This window comes from Chiloscyllium punctatum, chromosome 29, assembly GCF_047496795.1.
Source record: "Chiloscyllium punctatum isolate Juve2018m chromosome 29, sChiPun1.3, whole genome shotgun sequence".
NCBI classification, from domain to species: domain Eukaryota; kingdom Metazoa; phylum Chordata; class Chondrichthyes; order Orectolobiformes; family Hemiscylliidae; genus Chiloscyllium; species Chiloscyllium punctatum.
This window is the reverse complement of record NC_092767.1, coordinates 63,136,216-63,158,118: the sequence shown is the minus strand read 5'-3', so window position 1 is coordinate 63,158,118 and position 21,903 is coordinate 63,136,216. Positions and strand designations below refer to the sequence as shown.

Genomic DNA, 21,903 nt, shown 5'->3' with positions numbered 1-21,903 from the left:
CTAACCTCCCCCACTTCTAGTTCTGAGTTACATACAAACCTTCCAATTCGGTAAACTCCAGGGCAGCCATATTGAGGCCCTTCACTCGCTCAGCCTGCACTGAGATATCTGCCTCTAGGAGGCAGTGTTTCTGGAGTAGGTCCTCAGCCTCCAGCAAGTGCTTCCCCAAATCTTTCCAACACAACAGCATCTGTGGAGACAGTAGAAAAGACTTGAATGAGAGATGGCATTTGTCATGGAGTCATCCACAGAGACTCCCTGTTAACACCTCTCCATGGAAACTCCAGGTTAACACCTCTATCCAGAGAGGCACCCTGTTAAACCCCACTCCACGGACTCTCCCTGTTACACCCCTATGCACAGAGACTCCCTGTAACACCCTTATCCATGGAGACTCCCTGTTACACCCCTCTCCACGGAGACTCCCTGTTACACCCCTCTCCAAGGAGACTCCCTGTAACACCCTTATCCATGGAGACTCCCTGTTACACCCCTCTCCACGGAGACTCCCTGTTACACTCCTCTCCACGGAGACTCCCTGTTACACTCCTCTCCACGGAGACTCCCTGTTACATCCCACTCCATGGGGACTCCGTGTTACATCCCACTCCATGGGGACTCCCTGTTACATCCCACTCCATGGGGACTCCCTGTTACATCCCACTCCATGGGGACTCCCTGTTACACCCCTCTCAACGGAGATTCCCTGTTACACCCCTCTCCACAGAGACTCCCTGTTACACCCCTCTCAACGGAGACTCCCTGTTACATCCCACTACATGGAGATTCCCTGTTACACCCCTCTCCACGGAGACTCCCTGTTACATCCCACTCCATGGAGATTCCCTGTTACACCCCTCTCCATGGGGACTCCCTGTTACACCCCTCTCAACGGAGATTCCCTGTTACACCCCTCTCCACAGAGACTCCCTGTTACACCCCTCTCAACGGAGATTCCCTGTTACACCCCTCTCCACGGAGACTCCCTGTTACACCCCTCTCAACGGAGATTCCCTGTTACACCCCTCTCCACAGACTCTCCCTGTTACACCCCTCTCCACGGACTCTCCCTGTTACACCCCTCTCCACGGAGACTCCCTGTTACACCCCTCTCCACGGACACTCCCCGTTACACCCCTCTCCACGGACACTCCCCGTTACACCCCTCTCCACGGAGACTCCCTGTAACATCCCTCTCCACGGACTGTCCCTGTTACACCCCTCTCCACGGACTCTCCCTGTTACACCCCTCTCCACAGACTCTCCCTGTTACACCCCTCTCCACAGACACTCCCTGTTACACCCCTCTCCACGGACTCTCCCCGTTACACCCCTCTCCACGGACTCTCCCTGTTACACCCCTCTCCACGGACTCTCCCTGTTACACCCCTCTCCACGGACTCTCCCTGTTACACCCCTCTCCACGGACACTCCCTGTTACACCCCTCTCCACAGACTCTCCCTGTTACACCCCTCTCCACGGACTCTCCCTGTTACACCCCTCTCCACAGAGACTCCCTGTAACATCCCTCTCCACGGACACTCCCTGTTACACCCCTCTCCACGGACTCTCCCTGTTACACCCCTCTCCACGGACACTCCCTGTAACATCCCTCTCCACGGACTCTCCCTGTTACACCCCTCTCCACGGACTCTCCCTGTTACACCCCTCTCCACGGACTCTCCCTGTAACATCCCTCTCCACGGACTCTCCCTGTTACACCCCTCTCCACGGACACTCCCTGTTACACACCTCTCCACGGACTCTCCCTGTTACACCCCTCTCCACAGAGACTCCCTGTTACACCCCTCTCCACGGACTCTCCCTGTTACACCCCTCTCCACGGACACTCCCTGTTACACCCCTCTCCATGGAGACTCCCTGTTACACCCCTCTCCACGGACTCTCCCTGTTACACCCCTCTCCACAGAGACTCCCTGTAACATCCCTCTCCACGGACACTCCCTGTTACACCCCTCTCCACGGACTCTCCCTGTTACACCCCTCTCCATGGAGACTCCCTGTTACACCCCTCTCCACGGACACTCCCTGTTACACCTCTCTCCACGGACTCTCCGCGTTACACCCCTCTCCACGGACTCTCCCTGTTACACCCCTCTCCACAGAGACTCCCTGTTACACCCCTCTCCACGGAGACTCCCTGTTACACCCCTCTCCACGGACTCTCCCTGTTACACCCATCTCCACGGACTCTCCCTGTTACACCCCTCTCCACGGACTCTCCCTGTAACATCCCTCTCCACGGACTCTCCCTGTTACACCCCTCTCCACAGAGACTCCATGTTACACCCCTCTCCACGGACTCTCCCTGTTACACCCCTCTCCACAGAGACTCCCTGTTACACCCCTCTCCACGGACTCTCCCTGTTACACCCCTCTCCACAGAGACTCCCTGTAACATCCCTCTCAACGGACTCTCTCCGTTACACCCCTCTCCACGGACTCTCCCTGTTACACCCCTCTCCATGGAGACTCCCTGTTACACCCCTCTCCACGGACACTGCCTGTTACACCCCTCTCCACAGAGACTCCCTGTTACACCCCTCTCCACAGAGACTCCCTGTTACACCCCTCTCCACGGACTCTCCCTGTTACACCCCTCTCCACGGACTCTCCCTGTTACACCCCTCTCCACGGACTCTCCCTGTAACATCCCTCTCCACGGACTCTCCCTGTTACACCCCTCTCCACGGACACTCCCTGTTACACCCCTCTCCACGGACTCTCCCTGTTACACCCCTCTCCACAGAGACTCCATGTTACACCCCTCTCCACGGACTCTCCCTGTTACACCCCTCTCCACAGAGACTCCCTGTAACATCCCTCTCAACGGACTCTCCCTGTTACACCCCTCTCCACGGACACTCCCTGTTACACCCCTCTCCACGGACACTCCCTGTTACACCCCTCTCCACGGACTCTCCCTGTTACACCCCTCTCCACAGAGACTCCATGTTACACCCCTCTCCACGGACTCTCCCTGTTACACCCCTCTCCACAGAGACTCCCTGTTACACCCCTCTCCACAGAGACTCCCTGTTACACCCCTCTCCACAGAGACTCCCTGTAACATCCCTCTCAACGGACTCTCCCTGTTACACCCCTCTCCATGGAGACTCCCTGTTACACCCCTCTCCACGGAGACTCCCTGTTACACCCCTCTCCATGGAGACTCCCTGTTACACCCCTCTCCACGGACTCTCCCTGTTACACCCCTCTCCACAGAGACTCCCTGTTACACCCCTCTCCACGGACATCCCTGTTACACCCCTCTCCACGGACTCTCCCTGTTACACCCCTCTCCACGGACTCTCCCTGTTACACCCCTCTCCACAGAGACTCCCTGTTACACCCCTCTCCACGGACACTCCCTGTTACACCCCTCTCCACGGACTCTCCCTGTTACACCCCTCTCCACGGACACTCCCTGTTACACCCCTCTCCACGGACTCTCCCTGTTACACCCCTCTCCACGGACTCTCCCTGTTACACCCCTCTCCACGGACACTCCCTGTTACACCCCTCTCCACGGACTCTCCCTGTTACACCCCTCTCCACAGAGACTCCCTGTTACACCCCTCTCCATGGAGACTCCCTGTTACACCCCTCTCCACGGACACTCCCTGTTACACCCCTCTCCATGGAGACTCCCTGTTACACCCCTCTCCACGGACTCTCCCTGTTACACCCCTCTCCACGGACTCTCCCTGTTACACCCCTCTCCATGGAGACTCCCTGTTACACCCCTCTCCACGGACACTCCCTGTTACACCTCTCTCCACGGACACTCCCTGTTACACCCCTTTCCACAGAGACTCCCTGTTACACCCCTCTCCACGGACTCTCCCTGTTACACCCCTCTCCACGGAGACTCCCTGTTACACCCCTCTCCACGGACTCTCCCTGTAACATCCCTCTCCACTGACTCTCCCTGTTACACCCCTCTCCACGGACACTCCCTGTTACACCCCTCTCCACGGACTCTCCCTGTTACACCCCTCTCCACAGAGACTCCCTGTTACACCCCTCTCCACGGAGACTCCCTGTTACACCCCTCTCCACGGACTCTCCCTGTTACACCCCTCTCCACGGACTCTCCCTGTTACACCCCTCTCCACGGACTCTCCCTGTAACATCCCTCTCCACGGACTCTCCCTGTTACACCCCTCTCCACGGACACTCCCTGTTACACCCCTCTCCACGGACTCTCCCTGTTACACCCCTCTCCACAGAGACTCCATGTTACACCCCTCTCCACGGACTCTCCCTGTTACACCCCTCTCCACAGAGACTCCCTGTTACACCCCTCTCCACGGACTCTCCCTGTTACACCCCTCTCCACGGACTCTCCCTGTTACACCCCTCTCCACGGACTCTCCCTGTAACATCCCTCTCCACGGACTCTCCCTGTTACACCCCTCTCCACGGACACTCCCTGTTACACCCCTCTCCACGGACTCTCCCTGTTACACCCCTCTCCACAGAGACTCCATGTTACACCCCTCTCCACAGACTCTCCCTGTTACACCCCTCTCCACGGACTCTCCCTGTTACACCCCTCTCCACGGACTCTCCCTGTTACACCCCTCTCCACGGACACTCCCTGTTACACCCCTCTCCACGGACACTCCCTGTTACACCCCTCTCCACGGACACTCCCTGTTACACCCCTCTCCACGGGGACTCCCTGTTACACCCCTCTCCATGGAGACTCCTTGTTACACCCCTCTTCACGGACACTCCCTGTTACACCCCTCTCCACGGACTCTCCCCGTTACACCCCTCTCCATGGAGACTCCCTGTTACACCCCTCTCCACGGAGACTCCCTGTTACACCCCTCTCCACGGAGACTCCCTGTTACACCCCTCTCCACGGACTCTCCCTGTTACACCCCTCTCCACGGAGACTCCCTGTTACACCCCTCTCCACGGACTCTCCCTGTTACACCCCTCTCCACGGACTCTCCCTGTTACACCCCTCTCCACGGACACTCCCTGTTACACCCCTCTCCACGGACTCTCCCTGTTACACCCCTCTCCACAGAGACTCCATGTTACACCCCTCTCCACAGACTCTCCCTGTTACACCCCTCTCCACGGACTCTCCCTGTTACACCCCTCTCCACAGAGACTCCCTGTTACACCCCTCTCAATGGACTCTCCCTGTTACACCCCTCTCCACGGACTCTCCCTGTTACACCCCTCTCCACGGACTCTCCCTGTTACACCCCTCTCCACGGACACTCCCTGTTACACCCCTCTCCACGGACACTCCCTGTTACACCCCTCTCCACGGACACTCCCTGTTACACCCCTCTCCACGGGGACTCCCTGTTACACCCCTCTCCATGGAGACTCCTTGTTACACCCCTCTTCACGGACACTCCCTGTTACACCCCTCTCCACGGACTCTCCCCGTTACACCCCTCTCCATGGAGACTCCCTGTTACACCCCTCTCCACGGAGACTCCCTGTTACACCCCTCTCCACGGACTCTCCCTGTTACACCCCTCTCCACGGAGACTCCCTGTTACACCCCTCTCCACGGACTCTCCCTGTTACACCCCTCTCCACGGAGACTCCCTGTTACACCCCTCTCCACGGAGACTCCCCGTTACACCCCTCTCCACGGACTCTCCCCGTTACACCCCTCTCCATGGAGACTCCCTGTTACACCCCTCTCCACGGAGACTCCCTGTTACACCCCTCTCCACGGACTCTCCCTGTTACACCCCTCTCCACGGAGACTCCTGTTATCTGCCTATTTGTGGAGACTATCTGACGGCTCATTCCTCCCACTCTGTTCCCACTCCACAGTGCTCCCCACACAGCGATTTTCAATATTCCTTCTCCTTTCACTGTCTGTGAACAATCCCTGGTCATTCAGTAAAACAAACCTATCTCAGAATGGCTAGGAGACCTATCAGGCCATCATACCTGCTCCTACTCCATTTCCCAGCATACCCTTTCCCTTCAGGTATGATCTATCCGCTGTCCCTTCTGTGCATTGCAACAGCCCTGGGCACATCTGCCCTTGGTCCTTTTGCCAAACATCTCCATCAAACATCGGAACCGGAGTAGGCCATTCTGCCCCTCAAGCCTGCTCTGCTGTTCAATGAGATTTTGGCTGATCTACTTCAAAGCTATTTTCCTGCACTTTCCCTATATCCCTTGACATCTTTAATATCTAGAAATATATCAAACTCTGCCTTGACCAATCTCCATGACCGTGTCTCCATAGTCCTCTGGAGTAGAGTAATCCAAAGACCCACCACTCCCTGAGTGAAGATTGGAGGGTAGCCAACATAAAAGGCAAGAGAGAACACAAAGAATTATAGAGCAGTGAGTCTGGCATTGGCAGTGGGGAAGCTGTGAGAGTCCATTATCAAAGGTTTTACAGCACAGCGCCTTGGAAACAGCAGCAGCATCAGACACAGTCAGCAAGGAGTAACAAACAGCAAACCATCAGAGACATTCATGAAGTCATAGAGATGTACAGCTCGGAAACAGACCCCTTGGTCCAACCCGTCCATGCCGACCAGCTATCCCAACCCAATCTAGTCCCACCTGCCAGCACCCAGCCCATATCCCTCCAAACCCTTCCTATTCATATACCCATCCAAATGACTCTTAAATGTTGCAATTGTACCAGCCTCCACCACATCCTCTGGCAGCTCATTCCATACACGTACCACCCTCTGTGTGAAAAAGTTGCCCCTTAGGTCTCTTTTATATCTTTCCCTCTCACCCTAAACCTATGCCCTCTAGTTCTGGACTCCCTGACCCCAGGGAAAAGACTTTGTCTATTTATCCTATCCACGCTCCTCATGATTTTATAAACCTCTATAAGGTCACCCCTCAGCTTCCGACGCTCCAGGGAAAACAGCCCTAGCTTACCCAACCTCTCCCTATACCTCAAATCCTCCAACCCTGGCAACATCCTTGTAAATCTTTTCTGAACCCTTTCAAGTTTCACAACATCTTTCCGATAGGATGGAGACCAGAATTGCACGCAATATTCCAAAAGTGGCCTAACCAATGTCCTGTACAGCCACAACATGACCCCCAACCCCTGTACTCGATACTCTGACCAATAAAGGAAAGCATACCAAACGCCTTCTTCACTATCCTATCTACCTGCGACTCTACTTTCAAGGAGCTATGAACCTGCACTCCAAGGTCTCTTTGTTCAGCAACACTCCCGAGGACCTTACCATTAAGTGTATAAGTCCTGCTAAGATTTGCTTTTCCAAAATGCAGCACCTCGCATTTATCTGAATTAAACTCCATCTGCCACTTCTCAGCCCATTGGCCCATCTGGTCCAGATCCTGTTGTAATCTGAGGTAACCTTCTTCACTGTCCACTACACCTCCAATTTTGGTGTCATCAGCAAACTTACTAACTATACCTTTTTTGCTCACATCCAAATCATTTACATAAATGACAAAAAGTAGAGGACCCAGCACCAATCCTTCTGACACTCCACTGGTCACAGGCCTCCAGTCTGAGAAACAACCCTCCACCACCACCCTCAGTCTTCTACCTTTGAGCCAGTTCTGTATCCAACTGGCTCGTTCTCCCTGTGTTCCATGAGATCTAACCTTGCTAACCAGTCTCCCATGGGGAACCTTGTCGAACGCCTTACTGAAGTCTATATAGATCACATCTACTGCTCCTCCCTCATCAATCCTCTTTGTTACTTTTTCAAACAACTCAATCAAGTTTGTGAGACATGATTTCCCACGCACAAAGCCATGTTGACTATTCCTAATCAGTCCTTGCCTTTCCAAATACATGTACATCCTGTCCCTCAGGATTCCCTCCAACAACTTGCCCACCACCGACATCAGGCTCACTGGTCTATAGTTCCCTGGCTTGTCCTTAACCACCTTTCTTAAACAGTGGCACCACATTAGCCAACCTCCAATATTCTGGCACCTCACCTGTGACTATCAATGATACAAATATCTCAACAAGAGGTCTTGAAATCACTTCCTTAGCTTCCCACAGAGTTCTTGGGTACACCTGATCAGGTCCTGGGGATTTATCCACTTTTATGCATTTCACGACATCCAGCACTTCCTCCTCTGTAACATGGATATTTTTCAAGATGTCACCATCTACTTTCCTACATTCTATATCTTCCATGTCCTTTTCCACAGTAAACACTGATGCAAAATAGATTTACTGGAATTCTTCTTGAATGTAACTGGTGTTGTTGATCAGGGGGAGCTAGTCGATGTGTTTTATTCAGACTTCCAGAAGGTTTTCAACAAAGCAAGAGCTAAATTATAAAATTAAAGCAGCTGGGATTAGAGGGTAGTGTATCGAGATGGAAAATTGATTACCAGACAGGAAACAGGAAGTAGGAATAAGAGGGTCTTTTTCTGAATGACTCGTGGGGACTGCAAGGATCAATATTAGGACCCCAGCTATTCACAATGTATGTTAATGAGGGGAGTAAATGTAATATCTCAACATTGGCAGATGATACAAAGCTGAGTGGATGGGTGAGCTGTGAGGAGGATGTTGCAGTGTGAGTTGGACAGCCTGATTCAGTGGGCAAATGCACGGCAGATGCAGTATAATGTGGATAAAGGTGAGGTGATGCACTCTGGTAGCAAAATTAGGAAGGCAGATTATTATTTGAGAAGCTGTAAATTGCGAGGTGGGAATATTCGATGAGACCTGGGTGTCTTTGTGTACCAGTCACTGACAGTGTGCAGTGCAGCGGGCAGTAGAGAAGGCACATGGTATGTTGGCCTACATAGCGAGAGGATCCAAGTCCAGGACCAGGCATGTCCCACTGCAATTACACAGGGCCTTGGTGAGGCCACACCTGGAGTATTGTGTGCAGTTCTGGTCTCCTCATCTGAGGAAGGATATTCCTGCTATGGAGGGAATACAGTGAAGGTTTACCAGACTGAATCCTGGGATGGCAGCCCTGACGTGTGAGGAGAGGTTGAATCGGTTCGGATTGTACTCACTGGAGTTTAGAAGGATGAGGGGGATCTCATCGAAACCTATAAACTTCTAACAGGACTGGGCAGGTTAGATACAGGAAGGATGTCCCTGTGTCCCTGATTGGGGGGTGGGGGGGGGGGGGGGGAGAAGGAGTCCAGACCAGTGGGCTAAACCTTTTCAGACTGAGATGACGGTAAATGTCTTCACCCAGAGAGCGGCTGATCTTTTCGGGGACTCATATCCACTTACCCACCCACTCACCATAACCCATAACCCTTAATTTCTTTACTGTTCAAAAATCTATCTTTGTCTTAAAGACACTCAATGAGGTAACCTCAACTGGGCAGGGGATTCCTCAGATTGACAACCTTTCAGGTGAAGACATTCCTCCTCAGCTCAGCCCTAAATCTGCTCCCCCTTTATTTTGAGACTATGTCCCTAGTTCTAGTTTCACCTGCCAGTAGTAACAACCTCTTTGCTTCTATCTTATCTATTCCCTTCATAATTTTAAATATTTCTATGAGATCGCCCTTCATTTTTCTAAATTCCAATAAGTATGGTCCCAGTGTACTCAATCTTTCCTCATAAGCCAACCCTTGCGAAAAGGCCTGCCCTTTATTCAGAGACTGTCTGCCTCCTGGGTCTTGATTCATCAGCCAAGAGTGAAACATCCTTCCTGCACTGACCCTGTCGAACCCAGTAACAATGGGATCCACACCAATGTTCACAGAGCTCTAGCCTGGCCACCATTTCCCCTTTCGAGTCACGGATGGGTCCCTTGGCACGATCTCTTACCTCGAAAAACAACATACAGGTTTAATTCCTCACTGAAATAATGTGCACTTAAAATAAGTAATTGAATGGAGTAGAAATATAATCAATAGTCTGATGGTGGAGGAGCCGGTGTTGGACTGGGGTGGACAAAGTTAAAAATTACACAACACCTGGTTATAGTCCAACAGGTTTATTTGGAAGTGCAAGTTCTCAGAGCGCTGCTCCTTCATCAGGTAGCTACCTGACAAAGGAGTGGTGCCCCGAAAGCTAGTGCTTCAAAATAAACCTGTTGGACTATAACCTGGTGTTCTGGATTAGTGGTGCTGGAAGAGCACAGCAGTTCAGGCAGCATCCAAGTAGCTTCGAAATCGATGTTTCGGGCAAAAGCTGGTGTTGTGTGATTTATAACTTTGCAGCAGGAGGCACACTGGCACCACCTGCTGGGCATTCGAGGCTCACGTTCACTCTCTTTCTCCTTATGCTCTCTGTCGGTCTTTCTCTATCTGTATCCCTTTGAACTCAGAGACTTGCTCTTTCTCTCTCCTTTCCAATTTAAGGTTTCTCTGACTTTCTCCCTTTGCACTCTCTTTCTGTCCTTTTCAATTCCGTCTCCCTCTTTTCCTTTTTAGTTCTATGTCTCTTTTTCTCTTTCTCTGCACTCTGTCTCTCTCTCTCTCTCTCTCTCTTTTTGCACTCTGTCTCTCTCTGTTCTTTTCAATTCTGTCTCTATCTCTTTCCTTTTCAAGGCTGGGTGTCTCTCTATTTCTCGATCCTTTAGCATTCTCTCTCTCCTTTTCAATTCTGCACTCTCATTTTCGATCTCTTTCTTTCTCCCTTTGCGCAGTCTCTCTTCTTCTGAACCCCGGGTCACTCTGTAGCTTCGGCATTCTCTGTATTCCCTCAGTCCTCAGGGAGAGGTTGTGCTATGTGATGAAGTGGTGTTAGTTTGGAAACAGCTCTCAATGCAAGAAATTAGGACAGAAACCAAAATCAAACAGAAGATGAGAAAATCCTGAGGCAGAATGAAATGATATCAACAAGCCTCCTGGCCTCTAGGACTGGAAGCCTCTTATCATGTACCAGTAGTGTCCATAACTCTGGGCCAGGAGACCAGAGTTGAAGTCCCACCTGCCCCAGAGATGTGTAATAACAAGTAAAAATATCATTCCCAGGGATACACTCCATACGTAAGGCACAGTGATTGCCTGGGAATGATTCTCTGGAATTTCCACCCTGACAATCCCCACTAATACGGGATACATCCAATCTGGATTGGGTGCCCATTTTGTTTTGGACATCGCACTGACCAGGACGGGGGCAAGAATGCCAAATCTCAAAGGAGACAACAATTTACACAGCATGAGGAAAGCTGACTGCTTGGCAAGTCAACTCTGATTGGTTGAGCTGTCACCAGGAGGAAGGCACCAGGGAAGTAATGACTTTGGTTAATTTAGTAATTCTTTTGCAGTAGTTGGTGTGTAGCAAAATATAGCTTTGAGTAAGTGAGGACATGGGGGACAATAGCTCCTTGGAGCAATTGCCTCTACCAATCACTGTCAATTTGTCAACCAATCAGCACCATTTTATCCTGCAATACAAATTGTTATCCTGTCAAATTTTGCCATTCTTGCAATTCTGTCCTGATAAGTGCACGATGAAAAGCTTTGACGGTCTGTCTATTTTGTCAGCAATACTCAAATTCTTCACCACTGAGAGATAACGTCCTCTTTATCCATTTGTGTCTCTCCAATTTCTCCACTGCCATTTCCTCCATTGATTGGCTGGCAGCGTTGTCAAATGATGACAGATGCTCATTTATCATCTGTGTCTCCAATGGTAAGTCTCAATCTTCCTTTCCCAATGGGCATGGAGCCAGATCCTTCTCCAGGTGTGAAGGCCTCAAACTCACTGTCCTCTCAAAGTTAGTTCTATTGGTTCAGCGTCCGCACTCAGACCTCCTTTACACGTGATCATACTCAAGGCCTGCCCAGCGCTCCTCACCCACGCCTAACTCTGCAGGCGCCTGGTCTGCCTTCCTACCCACTCACCATTCCTGACTCTCCCTGAACCTGGGCTCATCTCAACACCTACTGCCTGTGCACCTCACCACAATCTCATCAACCTGTTCCCCCACCCCGTCCCCCACTCAGGGAGCTTCATCCTGTCTCTCTCCAACACCCCTCCCCACCCCCAGCCCCCACCTCATGCTGTTGGCTCCTGTTCTATTAGACTGTTCATTTGCCATGAAATAATCTATTTCATAACCCTCAGCTCCTGAGGAAGGTCTCCTCTCTCTGCCCTCTCCCCTATTTTCATCTAACTCCTAATGACACAGTCATGTCAACTCAATCACTTTCAGTATCACTTATAGAGACACACAGCATGGAAACAGGCCCTTCGGCCCAACTAGATTATGCTGACCAGGTTTCCTAAACTGAACTAGTCCCATTACCTGCGTTTGGCCCATATCCCTCTTTCCTATCGATGTTTCTGTTCAAATGTTTTAAATGTTGTAATTGCACCAGCCTCCACCATTTCCTGCAGTCACATCGTGAGGACAAAGTGGATTACTCCGTGGAACACTGTTGTAGCTAAATGGCTCACCCTGAGGGCACACTGTCAGCAAAGTGAATTACTTATGGAAGCAGAGTGCTTTGTCCAATAGAAAGTGATCCAGTTTGTTTCCTGTTTTCTTGTTGCGGACTTTGGTTTGACAGTACTGCTGAGAACGATCCTTTATGTCATGACTTCCTCAGCGTGATCTACTTTGTCCGGACACTGCTCCTGAAGTGAGCCACCCCGGTCTCAAAAACAGAAGATATAGGAGCAGAATTAGGCTGTTCAGCCCATTTCACCATTCAGTCATGACTGTGTTTCTCAACCCCAACCTCTTACCTTCCCCCCTCCCCCCCCCTCACCCATGATCCCCTTATTAATTAACAACCTATTCTAGCTCTGTCTTAACTACACTTCATGACTTGGCCTCCACAGCATTCTGCAGCAATGAGTTCCACAGATTAACCGTTCGCCTCATTTCGATTCTAAAGGGTCATCTTTTAGTCTGAGGCTCTGCCTTCGAGTCCTAGTCTTTCTTACTCGTGGAATAATCTCCTCCACGTTCACTCTATCCATGCCTCTCAGTATTCTGGAAGTTTCAATCAGATTCCTCCTCATCCTTCTAAAGTCTATCAAGTCCAAAGTTAAAAATCACACAACACCAGGTTGTAGTCTGACAGGTTTAATTGGAAGCACACTAGCTTTCGAAGTGTCGCTCCTTCATCAGGTGGTAGTGGAGGGCTCAATGCTAACACACAGAATTTATAGCAAAAGTTTACAGTGTGATGTAACTGAAATTATACATTGAAAAATTGATTGTCTGTTAAGCCTTTCATCTGTTAGAATACAGTGATAGTTTCACTCCTTACATGTGTAAATCACAAAACCTTTTTTAAAATAAGTTGCATTCACGGGTTAGCTGTTAACAATGGTGATAACTAGAGAATATGTTGAAGGTGTTAGCCCCCTGTGTTCTCTGTCTATGCCATGATGTTTAGATTGATTCTAATCTAAAAAGTGAGATAACGGAGTTTTACATGAATTCATGTAGAACTCTGAGCTCAAAAACTGCATGAATTCATGTAAAACTCCGTTATCTCACTTTTTAGATTAGAATCAATCTAACACTACCACCTGATGAAGGAGCGATGCTCCGAAAGCTAGAGTGCTTCCAAATAAACCTGTTGGACTATAACCTGGTGTGTGATTTTTAACTTTGTACACCCCAGTCCAATACCGGCATCTCCAAATCATAAACCGCGGGGCGGTGTGGACTTGTTGGGCCAAAGGGCCTGTTTCCACACTGCAAGTAATCTAATCTAAAACCTTCAACATATTGTCTAGCTATCACCATTGTTAACAGCTAATCTTTTAAGAGCAACTTTTTAAAAAAAGGTTTTGTGATTTACACATGAAAGAAGTGAAACTATTATGGTATCCAAACAGATGAAAGACTTAACAGACAATCAATTTTTCAATGTATAATTTCAGTTACATCACACTGTAAATTTTTGCTATAAATTCTGTGTTAGGATCGAGCCCTCCACTATCACCTGATGAAGGAGCGTCGCTCCGAAAGCTAGTGTGCTTGTTTTTACCTCTTCCAATTAAACCTGTTGGACTATAACCTGGTGTTGTGTGATTTTTAACTTTGTTCACCCCAGTCCAACACCGGCATCTCCAAATCATGACTACTATCAAGTCCAGACCCAGAGTGCTCAACTGGTCCTCATATAACAAGCCCTTCATCCCTAGGAGCATTCTTATAAAGCTCTTCTATATCCCATCCAACCCCAGCACATCCTTCCTTAGGTACAGGGTCCAAAACGGTTCATAATAATCCAAATGCAGTCTGACCAAAGCCTTATATAGTCTCAACTGTAAGTCTCTGCTCTTGTATTCTAGCCCTCTTGGGACGAATGCTAAATCGCATTTGTCTTCCTAACTGCCAACCGAACCTGCATGGTAACTTTAAGAGAATCCTGAACTAGAACTTCAAAGTCCCTCTGAGCTTCAGATTTCCAAATCCCTTCCCACTTTAGAAAATAGTTTACACCCCTGTTCTTCCTGCCAAAATGTATAACTTCACACTGTCCTACACTGTATTCCATCTGCCACTTCTTTACCCACTCTCCCAGCCCATCCAAGACCTTCTGCAGTCTCCCCGCTTCCTCTGCACGACCTGTCCCTCCACTTGTGTTTGTGTCATCTGCAAACGTAGCGATCATGCCTTCCCTTCCTTCATCCAGATCATTCATGTACAACCTGAATAGTTGTGGTCCCAATATGGACCCCTGCAAAACTCCATGAGTCACCAGCTGCCATTATCCCTACTCCCTGCCTTCTGTCAGTCAGTCAATCCTCTATCCATGCCCAGTACCTTGCCCCTAACACCCTGGGCCCTGATCTTATTGAGCAGCCTCCTGTGCAGCAACTTGCCAGAGACCTTCTGGTAATCCAAATCGATCACATCCACTAGCTTCTCCTTTGTCCAACTTGCTCATTACCTCTGCAAAGAATTCTAACAGACGTGTCAGACATGAGCTCCCCTCGATGAAGCCGGGCTGACTCAGCCCTATTTTACCATGCACTTCCAATTACTCGCAATCCCATCCTTAATCATGGACTCCAAAATCTGAGCAACCACCTTACCTCCCTCCCTTCTTAAATAGGGGTGTTACATTCACCATTTTCCAGTCCTCTGGAACCATCCCTGACTGCAGTGATTCCTGAAAGTTCATCACCAATGCCTCTACAACCTCCTCAGATATCTCCTTCAGAACTCTAGGGTGTAGTCCATCTGATCCGGATGATTTAACCACCTTCAGACCTTTCAGCTTCCCCAGCACTTTCTCCTTAGTCATGGCGACTACACTCAGCTCTAGTCCCCTGACTCTCTTAAAGTTCTGGAATGCTGCTGATGCCTTCCAAAGTGAAACCTGATGCAAAGTACATATTTAGTTCCTCCACCATTTCTTTATGTCCCATTACTCCTTCTCCGGCCTCATTTTCCAGTCGTCCAATGTCCACTATTGCCTCTCTCTTACCATTTGGACATTGAAAAAGCTCTTACAGCCTTGTTTTATATTGCTAGCTAGTTTCCTCTCATATTTCATCCTCTCCCCTCCCATTGCTTTCCTAGTTGCTCTCTGCTGGTTTTCAAATGCTTCCCGTTCCTCTGGCTTCCCATTAATCTTTACCACATTATTTACTTTCTCTTGTGCTTTTATGCTTGACAGCCATGGTTATCTTGTCCTCCCTTTAGAATATTTCTTCTTCCTTGGGATGAATTTCTGCTGGGCCTCCTGAATGACTCCCACAAACCCCCCCTGTCATTGCTGTTCTGCCATCTTCCCCGCGAGGCTTCCCTTCCAGTCAGTTCCAGCCAGCTCCTGCCTTATGTCTTTGCAGTGACCTTTACTCAATTGTAATACCGTTACATCTGATTCCAGTTTCTCCCTCTCAAACTGCAGAGTGAATTGTTTCATATTACGGTCGGCAGTCTTGACAGTGTGTGATTCCAAGAGTATTCTACCAAGAGGCCAGGAATACACTGCCAGGATAGAATGGATCCCTCCCAGGATCACTGTCAATAACAGTAGTGTGTGTGTGTGTGTGTGTGTGCACGCAAGCTGAATGTGCTAGAAATGTCCAGTGAGTGAAGCTGCAGAGAGAGAGAGTCGGAGGTGGTGGTTCTAATCGTGTGGGAGGTGGGGGGGGGGGGGGGGGGGGGGGGGGGGGGGGAAAGAGGTGAAGGGGCTGAGGGATGTCATCTGACCGAGTTTTGAGAAGATTTATACCTCAGGTTGAGGTTCTGGATGTAGGTTTGCTTGCTGACCTTCCAGCTCAGCGCGCAAACCTACATCCATCATCTGCCCGTCCGGAATCTGGTCCGGGAGAAGCAGGCACGTCCTCCATTCAGGAACGCTGAAGCTGTTGTACTCAGTCTGTCCTCCAAACTCAGTCTATGGCTGATTCAGTTTGATCGTGACCCTCACTGTCAGACACAGGCACTAGATCCCAAGCCAGCCTGGCCTATCACTGAGGCCATTTGTTTCACCTCCAAAAATATCATCGGATCCTTCCACCCTGCCTCAAGCCAGCCTTTGGTGAGACCCTCTTGGAGGCCTTTGTTCCCTCACACTTGACCGGTTCACTACGCCTGCAGCCATCTTATACAAACACACGGCGTAAGATCTGGAGGAGGCCATTTGGCCCTTTGGGCCTGCTTCACCAGTCAATATGACAGAACCTCCAACCTCCATAACCTCTGACCCCTTCATTAGTTAAGAATTTATCTACCTCTTCCTTAAAAATATTCAATGACTTGGCATCCATACCCACAAATATAGAATCACAGAATCCCTATAGTGTGGAAGCAGGCCATTCAGCCCATCAAGTCCACAAAGACCCAGACCCAACCCCCTACCCTATCCCAGTAACCCTGCATTTCCCATGGCTAACCCATCTAGCCTGCACATCCCGGAACACTAGGGGCAATTTAGCACGGCCAACTAACCCCAACCTGCATGGCTTTGGATTGTGGGAGGAAACTGGAGACAGGGAGAATGTGCCAACTCCACAGAGAGAGTCACCTTATGGACATCTAAAATCCCACTGCCCCTGCCCTAATGTGCCCTTCCTTCACCCCTACAATGACCTCTGGGTCGCACTCCGTCGCACTTTAACATTCCCAGTCTCACTTTCAAACCCCTCTGTGGCCTCACTTCCTCCCGACTCCCGTAATCTCCTCCACTTCCTACAACCTGTCCAGGTCTCTGTACCTCGCCAACTCTCTGATTCTAAATCACCCACAGCCAGCTACGCCCTAAGCTCTGGAATTTTATCCTTTCGCAGGACGTGGAGGTTGCTGGCAAGGCAATCACGTGCAAGATGAATGCAATATCCAGGATTCCATGCAAAGACTGCAGGCAACACTATATCTGGCAAATAGGCAGACAACTAGCAATCCGCACCCATGAACACCGGCTAGCCACTGAACACCATGGCCAGCTACCCCTAGTAGCCATACACGGAGGTGACAAGGACCACAAATTCGACTGGGACAACTCCACAGAGAACAGCCAGAGAATTTCTAGAAGCACGGCACTCATCCACAGTCACCATCAACAAACACATTGACCTCGACCCAATATACCGGCCACTACAACAGACAACCGGAACCGGAAGCAGCAGGAATGGAACCAAATAAATCCCAGAAGAGACAGGACGCAGTGCTTCACAGGAGGTTCTGAAGTACTAAGGCTGTCACCTAGACAGGGGACAAAACGTCTGCAAATCAACTTCCCAGCTCAGCAAACATACCCACAATCATGGCATACCCACCAATCATGACAAAGCCAGCATTTGGTGCCCCCATCCTGAATCAACTTATAAGTAAATAGCTTGGCAGGGCCCTTTCAGAGGGAAGGTAAGAGTCAGCCATATTGCTGCAGGTCAGGAGGTCAGACCCAGGTCAAGATGGTAGATTCCCCTCAGTGAACCAGATGGTTTTATTACAATAATCATGATAGTCATCATGGTCACCATTTGTGAGACTAACTTTACACTTTTGACATCAAATTTAAATCCCACCAGCGTCCAATTATGGATTTAAACCGTGGTCTCAGAATATGAGCCAGACCCTCAGGATTACCAGGCCAGTGCCTTTCCCACTACTCCACTGGTATAGTCTTCCTAGAGCTCCATATCTCCCTTTGGCTTTCTCTCCTCATTAAACCCATGCCTTTGGCCGGGCTCCTGGTCACCTGACTGAGTCCCTTCACCCTTTCTGCGATTACTGCTCCAGTGAATACATTGGTGTGTTGCTTTAAAAGAAAAGTGCTAAAGAAGAGAACCTGCACAGTTACCACCTTTGCTGTTTGAATTCGTGCATCTAGGAAAAGTAACAAACAGTGAAATTCACAACTAATCTTGGTGGAACTGTTGGGCGAAGTTCACAGCACAGAATCAGATAAGTTAATTGTTGTTTTAAGTCTGTCCAAGAGAAAGACTGCAGTAGTGAGTATAGTGGGTTCTTTCTTGATTATATGTTTTTGGAGATAAGTCTCTTGATTAAACTTAAAATATAAGCCATAGCTATTAATTTAACCTGGGGCAGTGTTTGTAGAGGAATAAGACGGTGTTATTTTCTGGGTCTGTAGATTGTGAAGGAGCAAAAATGGCCTTTGCAGTGATATGTACTTCTTGTCAGTTGTGGGAGTTTAAAGAGAGTTTAAGGGTTACTGCGGATTATATCTGCCATAAATGCTGTTGGATGCGAATCTTATCAGATCGAGTGGATCGGTTGGAGAGACAGATAGAAGCGATGAGAAATTTGCAACAGCAATAGTATGTGATGGATGCCAGTTATAGGAAGGGGGGGGCAAAGTCTCAGATACAGTCACATAGATGGGTTAACTCCAGGAAGGGTAAGAGAGGTAGGCAGCTAATGCAGGAGTCTTTTGTGGATATATCCATTTCAAACAGGTATGCTGTTTTGGAAAATGTAGGGGGTGATGGGTTCTCAGGGGAACGTAGCACGAACAGACAAGTTTCTGGTACTGAGACTGGCTCTAATGCAATGAGGGGTATGTCGGCTTCTGTAGTCAGAGGTACAGACAGATGTTTCTGTGGCCAGCAGAGAAAAAGCAGAATGGTGTGTTGTTTCCCTGGTGCCAGGATCAAGGATGTCTCAGAGAGGGTGCAGAATGTTCTCACAGGGGAGAGGGGCCGGCAAGAGGTCATTGTTCACATTGGATACAACGACACTGGAAGGGAAAAGGTTGAGACTCTGAAGGGAGATTACAGAGAGTTAGACAGAAATGTAAAAAGGAGGTCCTCAAGGGTAGTAATATCTGGATTACTCCCAGTGCTACGAGCTAGTGAGAGCAGGAATAGGAGATGAATGCATGGCTGAGGAGCTGGTGTATGGGAGAAGGATTCACATTTTTGAATCATTGGAGTCTCTTTTGGGGTAGAAGTACAAGAAGGACGGATTGTACCTAAATTGGAAGGGGACTAATATACTGGCAGGGAAATTTGCTAGAACTGCTTGGGAGGATTTAAACTAGTAAGGTGGGGGGGGTGGGACCCAGGGAGATAGTGAGGAAAGAGATTGATCTGAGACGGGTACAGCTGAGAACAGACGTGAGTCAAACAGTCAGGGCAGGCAGGGACAAGGTAGGGTTAATAAATTAAACTGCATTTATTTCAATGCAAGACAATTTTCTGATTCAGCATGTGGATGTACCTACTAGAGAAGGTACAAAACTTGACCTACTCTTGGGAAATAAGGCAGGGCAGGTGACTGAGGTGTCAGTGGGGGAGCACTTTGGGGCCAGCGACCATAATTCTATTTGTTTTAAAATAGTGATGGAAAAGGATAGACCAGATCTAAAAGTTGAAGTTCTAAATTGAAGAAAGGCCAATTTTGACGGTATTAGGCAAGAACTTTCGAAAGCTGATTGGAGGCAGATGTTCGCAGGTAAAGGGATGGCTGGAAAATGGGAAGCCTTCAGAAATGAGATAACAAGAATCCAGAGAAAGTATATTCCTGACAGGGTGACAGGGAAGGCTGGTAGCCATAGGGAATGCTGGATGACTAAAAAAATTGAGGGTTTGGTAAGAAAAAGAAGGAAGCATATGTCAGGTATAGACAGGATAGATCGAGTGATTCCTTAGAAGAGTATAAAGAAAGTAGGAGTATACTTAAGAGGGAAATCAGGAGGGCAAAACGGAGACATGAGATAGCATTGGCAAATAGAATTAAAGAGAATCCAAAGGGTTTTTACAAATATATTAAGGACAAAAGGGTAACCATGGAGAGAATAGGGCCCCTCAAAGATCAGCAAGGCGGCCTTTATGTGGAGCCACAGAAAATGGGGGAGATATTAAATGAATATTTTACATCAGTATTTACTGTGGAAAAAGATATGGAAGATATCGACTGTAGGGAAATAGATGGTGACATCTTGCAAAATGTCCATATTACAGAGGAGGTAGTGCTGGATGTCTTGAAACGGTTAAAGAAGAATAAATCCCCAGGACCTGATCAGGTGTACCTGAGAACTCTGTGGGAAGGTAGAGAAGTGATTGCTGGGCCTCTTGCTGAGATATTTGTATCATCGATAGTCACAGGTGAGGTGCCGGAAGACTGGAGGTTGGCAAATGTGGTGCCACTGTTTAAGAAGGGCGGTAAAGACAAGCCAGGGAACTATAGACCGGTGAGCCTGACCTCGGTGGTAGGCAAGTTGTTGGAGGGAATCCTGAGGGACAGGATGTACATGTATTTGGAAAGGCAAGGACTGATTAGGAATCGTCAACATGGCTTTGTGTGTGGGAAATCATGTCTCACAAACTTGATTGACTTTTTTGAAGAAGTAACAAAGAAGATTGATGAGGGCAGAGCAGTAGATGTGATCTATATGAACATCAGTAAGGCGTTCGACAAGGTTCCCCATGGGAGACTGATTAGCAAGGTTAGATCTCATGGAATACAGGAAGAACTAGCCATTTGGATACAGAACTGGTTCAAAGGTAGAAGACAGAGGGTGGTGGTGGAGGGTTGTTTTTCAGACTGGAGGTCTGTGACCAGTGGAGTGCCACAAGGATCGGTGCTGGGCCCTCTATTTTTTGTCATTTACATAAATGATTTGGATGCGAGCATAAGGGGTACAGTTATTAAGTTTGCAGATGACACTAAAATTGGAGGTGTAGTGGACAGTGAAGAGGGTTACCTCAGATTACAGCAGGATCTGGACCAGATGGCCAATGGGCTGAGAAGTGGCAGATGGAGTTTAATTTAGATAAATGCGAGGTGCTGCATTTTGGGAAAGCAAATCTTAGCAGAACTTATACACTTAATGGTAAGGTCCTAGGGAGTGTTGCTGAACAAAGAGACCTTGGAGTGCAGGTTCATAGCTCCTTGAAAGTGGAGTCGCAGGTAGATAGGATAGTGAAGAAGGCGTTTGATATGCTTTCCTTTATTGGTCAGAGTATTGAGTACAGGAGTCAGGAGGTCATGTTGCAGCTGGACAGGACATTGGTTAGGCCACTATTGGAATGTTGTGTGCAATTCTGGTCTCCTTTCTATCAGAAAGACGTGAAACTTGAAAGGGTTCAGAAAAGATTTACAAGGATGTTGCCAGGGTTGGAGGACCTGAGCTACAGGGAGAGGCTGAACAGGCTGGGGCTGTTTTCCCTGGAGCGTCGGAGGTTGAGGGATGACCTTATAGAGGTTTACAAAATTATGAAATTAGGATAAATAGACAAAGTCTTTTCCCTGGGGTCGGGGAGTCCAGAAGTAGAGAGCATAGGTTTAGGGTGAGAGGGGAAAGATATAAAAGAGATCTCAGGGGCAACTTTTTCACGCAGAGGGTGGGACGTGTATGGAATGAGCTGCCAGAGAATGTGGTGGAGGCTGGTACAATTGCGACATTTAAGAGGCATTTGGATGGGTATATGAATAGGAAGAGTTTGGAGGGATATGGGCCAGGTGCTGGCAAGTGGGACTAGATTGGGTTGGGATATCTGGTTGGCATGGACAGGTTGGACCGAAGGGTCTGTTTCCATGCTGTACATCTCT

The 21,903-nt window shown here is 49.0% G+C and overlaps 1 protein-coding gene across 5 annotated transcripts in view; it reads right to left on the bottom strand.

The window, feature by feature from the left end:
* Window positions 1-21,903, bottom strand: part of LOC140454472 (spectrin beta chain, non-erythrocytic 1-like) — a 274,811-nt gene that overhangs the window by 137,452 nt on the left and 115,456 nt on the right. For all 5 annotated transcript variants that reach the window (XM_072549239.1, XM_072549238.1, XM_072549237.1 and 2 more), the window contains one exon: window positions 40-190. In XM_072549239.1, the coding sequence (XP_072405340.1) occupies window positions 40-190 (151 nt within the window). The remainder of the gene's footprint in view (window positions 1-39; window positions 191-21,903) is intronic.